General features: G+C 48.7%; 1 protein-coding gene across 2 annotated transcripts; it reads right to left on the reverse strand.

Annotated features, from left to right (window-relative positions):
* Nucleotides 1–874: 874 nt before the first annotated feature.
* Nucleotides 875–8,840, reverse strand: PACSIN3 (protein kinase C and casein kinase substrate in neurons 3). Of its 2 annotated transcripts, XM_010164840.1 has the most exons (10): nucleotides 8,746–8,840; nucleotides 8,149–8,305; nucleotides 6,939–7,174; nucleotides 6,379–6,534; nucleotides 5,645–5,814; nucleotides 4,723–4,843; nucleotides 4,122–4,258; nucleotides 3,393–3,455; nucleotides 2,696–2,856; nucleotides 875–1,190 (listed from the first exon to the last, which is right to left on the reverse strand). In XM_010164840.1, exons 1-10 carry the CDS (start codon nucleotides 8,797–8,799, stop codon nucleotides 1,075–1,077), a joined length of 1,371 nt encoding a protein of 456 aa, XP_010163142.1. In that variant the 5' UTR covers nucleotides 8,800–8,840; the 3' UTR covers nucleotides 875–1,074. The 2 variants fall into 2 exon arrangements, with proteins under 2 accessions (XP_010163142.1, XP_010163143.1); XM_010164841.1 differs by lacking the exon at nucleotides 3,393–3,455 and having other exon boundaries at nucleotides 879–1,190.
* Between the last annotated feature and the right edge of the window lie 3,777 nt (nucleotides 8,841–12,617).

The raw sequence follows: 12,617 nt of genomic DNA on the forward strand, positions 1-12,617 counted from the left end.
GCAGCTATTCAGGACCAAAAGAAGAGTTATCCCTCTCTAGCTAAGGTTGTGCCAGGCAGCAGGTAACTTCCACACTCTGCTACCCTTCGTCACAGCGTAGGGGTCTTTGGCAAAACAGGGAGTGCACTGCTAGCATACACAAGTCAAGAGTATGTAGGAGAAGGAAAAAGAGGGGCTCTGCTTTGCACTGAGCATTCATGAAGAAAAATGGTACAGAGAAAACAATCTAGAAGTGTTAGAAACCCCACTGGGAATTTAGGGGTCCTGAGCAGAAGAGTCTCTTTGATAGTATCAGCCTTAATGCGTGTCAAGGCCCATTCTAGCTCAGGGAACACCAGGTCACCTCTGACTTGCTGCCAGATAGTTCTCTTCACAACTTGGAAGCCTGAACAGCCACATCATGTGAGATAGAAGCCTCTTCCTCCTGTCCCCAAGCTGTACTATCATTAATTCTTGGCATTATCCCAATAAATCTGAGGAAGGTGGGAGGTGACATCCAGGTTGTTGAAGCTGTATCACTTCTACCAGCTGCCTTACCAGGGGAGACAATAAGCCTGCAGGTGAAGGATATTTCTGAGAGATCTGGGAGAATAAATAGATTTTTGCCAGTCAGCTTAATTGAGCCAAAAAAAGGGAAGCAGTACTAGAAGTTCCCTATTGCCCTGAACATCCAGAGTTCCTTGAACAGGAAGCCTGGGGGCAGGGCAGACCCCACCACCCTATGGATTCATGTGCCTTGAAGCCAAGGAAGTCTCCCGTTTCTGTTTTGAAGGGTTGCATGTGTCACTCATCTCCCTTCACTGAGTGAAAGTCAAGAGGAACTGTTCTCTTCTGCATTACTACACTCCTGTCGTGCTCACAGTCAGAAAAGTCTTTACTCATCCTTGTTTATTTATTAGAAAATCCCTACAGGTCTAGGCATTTAAAATGAAGCATTAGTTACATGGAATACGTGCCCTCAAAGTCCAGAAGTTGCTGGATATACTGCAAAGGTGGATTGGGGCCAGCAGTGACCCAGTGACCTCTGGAGGAAATGCTGGTATGGCTGTGAGATGCTAGCAAGGGCAGCAGCAATCATGATCCAACCTTCTCAACATAGTTAGCAGGATAGAGTCCAACTTGGCCAGTGAGAAGTCGGCCCTTGCACCAGCCCTGCTCATCTTCCTCACTAATCTTCATTAGTTCTTCACCTAAAAGCACAAACAGTCATTAGGAAGCAGCCTTAGGAAAGGTTTTCCCCACCTCAGAAGAGTTGATAAAAAGCAAGACCTATCGGTCTGCATCACCACACTCTTCTCCCCTTATCACACTCTGGACCCTACTGCACAGTTTAATCAAAGCCAGAGTTACAGACTTCTTCAGTAGCATGTTCAGAACCAAGGAGCTTGGAGACAAACCTTCAATTTTGCTGTTCACCATCAGAAATATTTTTGTGCCCTGTATTTCTGCCTGCTTTCCTCCCCGCAGAGGAACATGCTTACAAGCCAGAGGGATCAGAATGCTCTCAGAGATTTCTTTCTTAGTGGCTCCTCTGTAGCAGGTGGGAAGGAAATGTAAGAGGCTGCTAAGCTCTGGCTGTTAGGACCCAAAATGACTATTCCATGATGGAGCATCTGGTTTGGCCAGCAAGACATGGAATCAACTCATTTCTCAGACTATGACCAGGAAAGGCTTTTAACCTTCCCACATCTACTTTGGAAAAGGGTAGAAAGGTCCCATTCTCCACCAGTAGAAGCTCATATTTCTGCCAGAGAGGGAGGTCTGACTGCATCAATAAGCACATCCCACACTGGCAGAGGCTCAGAAAGTCATCTGCTGTTAAGCTGAAGCTGTACTGGTGCATGCTGGTCAGAGCAGATTCAAAATGGGGATGACTAAAGCTCACCAGTCATGCCTCATTCCATCTGCTGGGTGGAAAGACAGAGCAGAGAGTCAAGTTCTAGAGCACCCATATTGTCAGATACTTTAAAGCAACAAGTCAGGGTTAGGAAGTTTACTAGTCTGGTAACTCTGCAGCATAGGTATCACCTCCGGCACAAGCCCCTGCTGCCAAAGGACTTCAGTGCCTTTTTGAAAGGGGTGTATTTTGGAGAGGTATAGCACAGAGATGCCATGTAACACTCAAAACAAGCAAGATTAGAGACACTCTTAAGATCCAGATGTCCTCTTGGAGTTGGAGAAGATGGCACATGCAAACTAAATTTAACTGACGGAAGGAAAGGGGAAGGGTCTGTTTGCTCCAGTGTTCTCTCTCACATAATCCTCTGCTGGGAGCCAGGATCTCCACTCTCAAGCTTCCCTTTTGAGTAGTAATTTGCACAGCTGTTTTTTGCCAGTTGAACTGTGCCTTCAGTAGTGCACATCACTCAGCTGAGCTTTCTCCCAAAATACCTATCTTCTGGTTACTTCAAAGGACAATCCAGACTCTCTATATACTTTCTGTATCAATGGCACAAAGGAGAAGCATTGAATAAAGTCTCCAGATACAGCACAGGATAAATGCCTTAAGAGGAACCAGGAAGGATCTGTTTTACCCCCTACAGTCTCTTTTTATGTGGCCTCACTGTCTTTTAGTCTAGAACAGGTTGGACCACAGTTTTCAGGAGGACATCCAGTTCTTAAAAGAGTGTTTCAATCATTCAGTCAGCCCGAGTGGGGACAGCAAAAGGTTAGTAAGAGATTAGTGCTTCTGTACCTGCTTTAAAGCTCAGCTCATCAGCCTCCTGTCCTGTGTAATCATACAGCGCTCGTACCCGCACACCTGGTACCTTTATGTCCTCCTCGTGCCCGTTGGCATCCAGGCACTTCTTGGGAGTGTCCTCATCTGACCACTCCGAAATGTCTTCCTTCCCTCCGCTGTGTATGTGGAAGGAGAGAGGGGACAAGATGGTTGTTAGTAGCCTCATCTCTTGCCCACCTCCTCCTGAATCGCGTACCACCCTGACTCCCCCCAGGACTGCCATGCTGTAGAACAAGGTGCAAGAGGCCCAACAGCCAAGTGAGGGTGAACAGGGAGGAGAGATGCCAGGAGATGCTAGATTTGCTTGAAAGCATCCCAGCATTAGAGCCCTGAGGGCCAGGAGGGTAACTCATTCTCAAAAGTGTTTTCACTCACACACGCACAGACATACACACGCTCTTCATGACCTAGGTCATCCTACTCTAGCAGAACCTCTCACACAAGGAAGGCTGGTCCTAACTGGAGAGTCCAGCTGTGTCCAGAGTTATTCCAGCCAAGAATAAGACAGACAGGAAAAGCCATATCTCCCATCCCAAAGGAACACATCCAGAATGCTGTTTTCCAAGTCAGGAACAAGAACAGAGGGGAAGAGCAGCAGAGGACAGGCACCTGGAACCCCCAAACCCCTGAAGAGGCTATGTTCCATACTGACTTCACACGGGTGGGTGCCCTCAGGCTGTCATTGAGGCTGTTCTGCTCCTCTCGATAGGAAAACCTGTAGATTGGCAAATAGGGCCCCTGAATCCAATAGACTGTGAAAAACAGTAGTGGCCTTGAGTCATCTCTGTGTCCCCATTCTTTTCTGCCCTGTTCACTTAGGCCAGAGTTCCCCTTTTAAAGCAGGACGGCTACTGGAACTGCAGGACATGAGTCTCTTCAGCCTCTCCCTATTCTCCAGCTTGCTTCCAGGAAGGGAACCACTATACCCAGACTTGTCAGGTAGTACTGAGCACCATGCCAGTAAAAAACTGAATGACACCAGAAAAACCTGATGCCTGCATTTAGGAAACAGTACAGCTGACTGGCAAAGCTGCCAGTTCCCACCTCTCCTCACCCTGTCTGGGAGGATGAGGAACTGGGGGAAATGTGTGCCAGAATCTCACACAGCACCAGTCTGACCAGGTCAGATCTCATCATTAGAAGGATCTTTACAAGGAGGGCACTTTGTGAGGCAGTACTAGAGCAAAAAAGAAAAGAACAAAAGGAAAAAGCTACCCTAAACCCATTTTCTACCCTGTCATTTCCCAAATGGCAAGGGCAAGGCCATGGTCAACAGACCAGAAGTTAAGGAAGGGATCACTCCTCCCAATCCAACTCACTCACAACCCTAGGCAGGACTGTGCTTTTCCTAACCTGACATATCCCAGGCTTCAGCTCTTACCTTCGTTTTGTCTGCAGAGGGGTCTGTGAGACCACACCATCCCGTGCAGGCAAAATGCTGGTCAGCGTGACGTCGTCAGACATCTTGCCGCTCTTCTCCTTCTTGGTGATTGGCCTCTGTGTTTCCAGGGACCATTCCTGTTCAGGGAAAAGCAGTAACACCATCAAGCCACTCAGATACAAAAGCTCTGTGTGTCTTTTCTGACCAGTACAGAAGGACAGAACACCAGGTCATACTTCAGCTGGGCTGGGCTGGTCAGCCAAATGGCCTTGCTGGTGTAGCAGGCTCGCTCCTGTTGGATCCCAAGGTGCAGCAAGAGGGGCTTTGGGGAAAATTATAACAGGAACTTGTCCCAGGGCCCTGAGCACCAACTCCTGTTCTCTGACCTCACAGCTGGAGTATTTGCAGTTTGGCAGGACTGCACGTGTCCCTTTGGGCACCAGAGAGCTTGCAACACAACCAAAGTTTTAGCAAAGCCCAATATCCTGAGCCTGCTGAGCAAAGACATGGTCCTTCCAACACAAGGCTAGCAATCCACCCATTTCAGTAGAGCAGCTAATGTTTGGAAACAGTCATAATACACTCTAGAATGCTACATCACCTCAAACTGAGGCCAATTCATCGCCATGCCTGGTCCATGAGTGTTGCGCCACCACTTCAGATCCTCCTGGTTGTCTGCAGCCATGATTACTTGGTAGAGATCTCGATACAACGCTTGAAAGCTGTGGACCAGGAATAGACAGAACCATCAGTAACCAAGTCCCTCAGCAGTTCCCCAAAAGCCAAGTAGGAAGGAAGAGTGTAACCTCATGCACAATTACACAGCGTCCCACAGGATTAAGGATGCTCAGGGAGCACCTGTTCAGCCCTAGGAAAACAGAGCCACCCTTACAGGACAGTCAGCCTGGCAAACGGGACAGGCTTGTTTGGTGTGGCAGTGGCTAACATCTGCCAGCAGCTCAGCAAATCAGCTTTGAAAGAGCTTGACACATTCTTGCACACAGGCAGGGAGGTGGCTCAGATCTGCTGCCTCCACCTTAAAGTCGAGGAGCACAGAAGATTTTTGGCTGCATCCATTTCCCTGGTGTAACGCCTACTTCAGGGCAACTCGCGGGCTTACGGTTATCATCATCTCACACAAGGTCTCTCCTACTCAGGGCAGAATGGGTGTAACAGCTACAGGTACTAGAAGGCAACAGAGCCACATTCCTCAGACTGGGGTTACATATGAAGGCATTTCATAGAACAGAAACACACACACGGGACAGTAATGGAAGAGGAAGGGTTCAGAGGCAGAAAGAATCCTCTCTGAGGAGCCTGGGTCTTGTCCAAGATCAGACACACCAGCTCTGGTCAGTCTAAAGGGACCAAATCCCAGTTCTCAGACACACTTGGAGGGGGAAGGAGCGAGACCTGGCAGATGCAAGCAGGCAGTTCCCTTTCAGACCCCAGAAGTGGCACCCCTCACTAGAGCCCAGGGCACCCCAGGCTGGCAGACTTCCCTCCTGTGTCAGGGCTGGTACCTTTCACTGGTGGAGAGGTTGAGATGCTGGTGCAGATTCAGGAACATCTCCTTAAAGAAGCACAATCGCTTGCGCTCTGCTTCCTGACAGCCCTCAAACACTTGCTCCATGTCCTCCATGTAGCGGGGATTATTCAGCTCTTCCAACATCTTCTCATATTGATCCTTGCACTGTATCAACCCAGGAGGACAGCAGTGGTGAGCTGTGTTGCCTTGATGTCACACCAGTGACACCCCCCCCGCTCTGGCTTGGCACTGACAAGTGTTTTATTTCCCCTGCACTGCTGAACAGATACAGCACAGAAAGAAGAAATCCCACAGCTGGTATCCTAGTCCATTGATCTCCTAATATTCCCACAAGTTCCTTGTTCTTCCTTGCTACTCTCTTCCATAGAGGACTTTCCACACTTCCCTCTTGTGGGCAGGCAAACCAGCCACTTTTGGTAGCCAAGTCTTCAGCTCTGCAGCTCCCACCCCCTGCACCAAATCCCCTACTTTATTTTAGTTTTGTTTTCAAATTTACATATAAATTACATCTTACCCAACACCAAAGATCTACAGAACTTAGTCTTACTTGCTGAAGTCTCAGTCTAACTCCCTAAAACCTGAGACAATGGGATCTCACTCCTCCTTACGGGCTTCAGGAGGAGCCATTTCACTGAGTCACATCACAACTAGTGCTTTTTACTCGAGAGGATCATCCTTGTGACCCACATCCATACAACACACACTCACCTTCTCAGCCTCCTGAGTGCACTTCTCTACGCGCTCCTGCAACTTGCGCAGCTGTTCCTGTGAGACAGATGAGTCTGCCTTGGCATGGTTCTCCCTTGTATGGGCTGTTTTCTCCTCCTTCCGGGCTGCATGGTAGTTTTTCTTAGAAGTCTCCACCTGTAGCAGGAGGATGCAGAGAAAGCCATGATCCTGACCACACTGATCCTCCATTACTCGGAGAGGGCACGTTAACTTTTTGGTTACAGACAGATGCAGTTGTTTCAGGATAACCTAACAGGAGTGCCAATTTGGCATTTAGCAAATCATGCTCCAAAGGGAAGAAGTACCTCCAAATTATCTCTTCTTCAGTGCTCACCTGCTGTGCAGGAATATAAAGCCCATTACCAATGTCTTCCCACATGGGAAGGAGGCTACAAAACCACCAAGAGCAAGAGACCACGAAGACATCCCTCCCTCTCTGTTTTTCTGTCCAAACCCAGTTTGTTTGCCCAGTGGCTCTCGCAATCAGGCAGCCAGCTCGACTGCCCTCATCCCTCCTTCCCCATTCACACTTTGCTCACGTCTTTCATCTTCTTCACCCAGGGTTTCTGGGCCTTGCGGAACCCATCCTCTGCCTCCTTTGTCTCCTTGAAGCCTCCAATCATCTGCTTGTGATAGGCCTCCTTCTGCCAGGCCTTGATCTTATCCGAGTCTTCACCAGCCAGGTGGTTCCGGACAGCTAAGTGAATTTCACTCAGTTTATCTGCAGCTGTCAGGAAGGCATGCCAGGCCTTCTCCAGAGTACCATACTGTGGACCTGCAGGGAACAAGCACCAGAGGAGGAGCTCTTACACCTCCTGCCCACAGAAGGGAACGCAGATTCTTTTTCTCCTACACACATCTATCAGTATGGAGTCACTTTCATAACTCTCCCCATCACACACGTCAGCAGTGACTGGTCTCCACAAGTCCCTCCCGACAGGCAGCATCCAGGCTGGCTGTTACAGCTGGCTGAGACTGGTGTTGCTTTTGGGCAGCCTTAGCTGCCCCAGATGATGACTGCTAGGAGAAGGCTTCTGTAGAAAATTCCCTTCACAGATGTGGCCTGAGCTTGAGGACAGACAGCAACACTAGTTCATGACTGAGGCTAAGCTGCTGTTTCACAGACCAGTAGGTCCTTTGAGGCATCTGTCCCACTGTTTCCCGTTACTTTGTGAGACACTGCCACTAAATGCAGCCTTAGCTGCCCCAGATGATGACTGCTAGGAGAAGGCTTCTGTAGAAAATTCCCTTCACAGATGTGGCCTGAGCTTGAGGACAGACAGCAACACTAGTTCATGACTGAGGCTAAGCTGCTGTTTCACAGACCAGTAGGTCCTTTGAGGCATCTGTCCCACTGTTTCCCGTTACTTTGTGAGACACTGCCACTAAATCACAGCATTAGTAGTTATCCTCTGACTGGAGGAGAAGGAGGAGAGACAGCCAAGCCATCCTTAAAGAGGGGAGATAAATTTAAGACTTGAATTTCCCAAGGACTTGCCAACTAAATAGATAGATTTTTTTTTTGGTAACCAAACACCTGACAATGCAGAGAACACCTCTCCAAGTGAATCAGAGGACTGTCCACAAAAACACACACACAATTAAAAAAACCCAAAACACTCAAGAAAGTCACCCCCTTCCTGGAGAAGTCTGTCCCTCAAGGAAACAGCATCACCTTGGTAAGATACAGCACTGAAGGAAGAGAGTGCAATGATTGCATCCTGTTCCCAGCCCAGCCTGCCAACTTACCTTTCTCCACATTGGTCCTCCACTTACGGGACCACTCTGTTAGCTGCTGGGCATAGTTCTTCTCTATCTTGGCTCGCTCCTGGAAGCAGGAGATTAAGTCATTGCAGAGCCGGTATCCATCATCCACACGCTTCACTGTCCGCTTGTAGTTTCCAGCCTGAAATTTCACACAACATCATCATTTACACTGTACTGACTTCCAGGGTCCTTCAGAACAGACAGCAGCAGGTCAGTCATTGCATGGGGAGGGAGCACAGGCCCTTCTGAAGCCAGCAGCTGGGCTCAGACCCTCCTGTGGCACTCTCAGGTAGGCACAGCAGTGGAGAGAAGAAGCTGAGATGCTTTGCTTGCCTCTCTCACAGCTCAGATCAGTGTTAGCTGAACAAGGAACTCTCATTCCACAGCATCTGTGGAGGAAAGGGTCACCTCCTCCCTGCAGTAACACACAGCGTGTTACTGAACCTCCACACAATTCCTCCCTTCCACTCCCCAAGAGCAACATGTCACCCAGCAATCTGAAACTCAACCTCCTAATCCCACAGGTGGGAGGTAAGAAGACATGCCTACCTCCCTCACACTCTGATTATCCTTCCTTACCTCCCAGAAACTGCCCCCGGGAGCCTCCCCGCCAGCATCATCTTCTGATGACATCACCCTCTTTTTCTTGCAGCAGAGAATTTTTGCAGATTTCAGTTAAGCTGGGGGAAAAAAAAAAAAGAAAGAAAAAGAGAGAAAAGTGATTTCTGATTCTGACATAGCACCAGCACCTCCTCCTGGAGCTGGAGGAGCCCAACTGCAGGTAAGTAGGGGCACCACTGCACCTCCAGCAGCCAATGGCTAGATCTAGTGGAGATGCCCAGGACTGAACCTGCCTCCTCCCTCCCTGCAGACAGAAGCCTCCTTGGCAGGTCTGTAGCACACTGGGAAAGGATGTTGTAGAAGACAATCTTGGGAAACCTCAGCTGTACAGATACTGGAGATGCTAGTGAATCCTACATCCTTCAGAAGCACCTGACATCTCTGCAGAGATTCCTTTCTTAACCAAGGTGCTCAAGAGGACAGGAAAAGCTACAGAAACTGAGGTAACTAAAGCTGTTTGAAATCTGCCTTGAAAGACTTTAAATAAGTCTTCGGTCAATGGAGATGACTCCAGTTTCCCAGTATGACTCAGGATTACGGGATTACAACAACTGACTGGAGAAAACAAGGCTGAGCAGTCAGCAGGCAGGCATGTTTTGAATGGGGAGGAGCCCTATAAGCTGCCCACCAGCTGAGCTGGGCTTGAGCAGAACTACAGGAACATGTTGGGGCATACCCAGCCACACACACCGGTTACCCAGCAGCACTGCTTCCCTAAAAACATCCCTGTAGAGCTGCTGTGTTCATTACACTCAACTCTCACTGCATTAGGCTCAAAATCTAGGCTAGAAGGTAAAAGGTTCATCTCATCCTCCACTGTCTCAGAACTTATGACCATTCCCCTGTGCTAGTCTGTGCTGCCAGTTTGTCTCTGACATGGTGTAACACTATGAATTTCTTGGGGAGAGGTTCAGGGTTGCTCTGGCACAGGAATGAGAGATGGAGTAACAGAAAAAGGCCCCAGCCCAGTCACTCACACACAAACCCACTCCATTCTAGGCTTACCTGGGTTAATGCAGCATAGATGTCCTCTGCTGCCACTTCTCCTCTTGCACATTCCTGGTTATAAAAAGCTTCCCTCACACCCCAGAGAGGTATCTGCTCATTCTGTCAGCCCACAGAGCACACAGCACAGATGAAGAAGATCAGGTCAAGAGTCCACATCTCCCACCTCCTGCAAATCTTTCTCAGTGGTATGAGGCACACCATGAAGCAGCCCAACACAGACTGCAGGAATTTCCAACATTTCTTCTGGAAACAGAGTTTGGCTCTGTTTGCCCAGTCTCATCCCATGGAAAATGTCATGAGTACATTAATGTTGTTCCTCTGGGTTTCTCCAGAAGGCTGAAAGCGCTGAATCCCAGTCACAGAAGCAAGTTGTTAAATGGGATGCAACACTCAGGTACATGAACCTTGAAACCTGAAGAAGACCTCCACCCACCCACGCCACCAGCTATCCCTGTCCTCCCTCCCCACCATTCTTCAGCAGGCTGCAAAGCTATCTTACGTGCCTCCAGGGCATGCAACTCTACTCTTGTCCCCAGTAACTACATACCTGAAAGCTGAAAGTGAGATGCCACAGGGGAGCAGTGGGCAGCTGGCAAGTACCTCCAGACCTCTTCAAACTCGGTGAAAAAGACTAGAGGAGACAGAGATGGGCAGGGTTAGACAACGCCGCTCCTTCGCGGGGATGCTGCCTGTTCCGATGCATCGCAATCCTACGGGCGTCCCCCCTTCTGCCAGCTACTAGGAGGGGCACCCTCTGATATAGCAGCTGCAGCCACTGTGCCTCCTGAGATGCCACGTTCCAGCACGTAGGAGAGATGCCAAATCCTTGTGTCACAAGATCCAGCCCCAGAGAGAGAGAGAGAGTTAAAATAGAAACATTGGGGCGGCATGACAGCACTGTGCGGGAAAGGGAGCATCACAACAGCTGAGCAAAGGGAACAGCACGGGCCAGAAAGGTCTAAAATAAACAGGTTCCCCAGGCACCGCACGTGGGGCCTGGTCCCCCCTCGCTGGGCAGTGTCTGGTTTAGCAAACCCCAGTGAGGGAAAAGTGCTGCCCTCGCTCTCACACAGAGCTGGCTTCGGGAGAAAAAGGGAAGGACGCACACATACGCTTTCTCCAGTCTCTTTTTACTAAAGATTCAGAGGATTTATATACAAAGGACTTGATAACTAATAAACAAACCCAAAACTTCCAAGAACGGATACCTTGGTTTAGAGGCCTGCACTCCTTTGAGTAGCAGAGCACCTAGCACTGCCCTGGTAGGATGTGGCTCTACCAACAGAACTTTTTTGACCTTTAGTTGTGTAAGCTGTCCCCAGAAATACTTTATTTTGCATTATGGTAGGTAACTGTCATCAACTCTCCACAGAGGAAAGGGAAGTAAAAGGCCTGCAGAGGCTAAGGGAAGTGAGGGCAGAAAGAGGCATTTTTGTTTACCTCACATTCACTTCCCTGAAGATTTACTTCAATGTCAAAAGTCTATTTATTTAAAAAACAGAGAAGCAAAAAACCTTCTGTTCAGTCATCAATATCCACTCTGCTGAGGCTGGAAGGTTAAGGCAACTTAGAGTTCATACAGCTGAGAGGAGAAACTGCAAAACCTGGGAGAAAAGGGGGTTTTTAGCCAGACATTAAGACAATTTGGGAGAAGGAGTGAAAGAAGATAAGAAAAGAGGAGGAAGGAAAGAAAAGCAGACTGGGGACCTTTGGTGAGGAAGGGGTGGGGGTAGGAGCTGGGATAGTTTTGCATGATCCAGGTCACTGGTTAAAATTTTATAGCTCATCATAAACCTTCTAAGACTTGCCAGTAGTCTCCAGTTAAACCAGACTACACATTCCTGAAATTGCCAAGATTTAAAAAAACCTTCATGAACAGTTACATAAAAGTATACTTAAATCTGTCCAAGACCCTTCCTCTCTTTCTCCTGATGAAGACCTAGATCAATTAGATATGACACATAAAGGCTGTATCACTTTTTCCATCCCACACCCCCATCCCCACTTTATCAGGGAGCAATGAATCACAAACATGCCTTCCATCTCTGGTTTCCAATTCAGACTGACTGCACAGTGCTAGAATTTGGGGGTAAGTGTGTGTCAGAGTGTGCTTGTTGGAGCGTTGTCTGAGGGGCAGTCAAGCAAAAAAACCAAAAAACCCTCAATCCTGAATCCATTCTTTCTGCACTTTCCACATTAGAATTTTGTCAGCATACCTACTCATTTTGTCAGCAGTTACAAACCCAAATAACTGGATTTACTATCACCAAGATCAACAGGCTCTGAAACGTAATAGTAGCTGTGCTGGATCAGACTAAGGGTTCTCCTATCCTCAGAGCCTCTGTAGACAGCAGCCAAAACCAGATGGAATCACAGAATGGTTTGGGTTGGAAGGGATCTTAAAGCTCATCCAGTTCCAACCCCCCTGCCATCAGCAGGGACACCTTCCACTAGACCAGGTTGCTCAAAGCCTCATCCAGCCTGGCCTTCAACACTTCCAGGGAGGAGCAGCCACACCTTCTCTGGGCAACCTGGGCCAGTGTCTCACCACCCTCAGAGGAAAGAATTTCCTCCTCAGATCTCATCTCAGTCTCCCCTCTTCCAGTTTCAAGCCATCACCCCTTGTTCTGTCACTCCCTGCCCTTGTAAAAAGTCCCTCCCCAGCTTTCCTGTAGGTCCCCTTCAGGTACTGGAAGGCCACTATAAGGTCTCGATACTTCCCCTTGCTTTGAGAAGAGAGCAAGCATACCTGATGGCTCCCTGCATGCTCTACAAGCCTCTAACCATTTGTTGACAGGAACTTCCTGAGCTGGATGTGGCAC

The sequence above is a fragment of the Antrostomus carolinensis genome, unplaced genomic scaffold, assembly GCF_000700745.2.
Source record: "Antrostomus carolinensis isolate BGI_N321 unplaced genomic scaffold, ASM70074v2 scaffold1713, whole genome shotgun sequence".
NCBI lineage: Eukaryota > Metazoa > Chordata > Aves > Caprimulgiformes > Caprimulgidae > Antrostomus > Antrostomus carolinensis.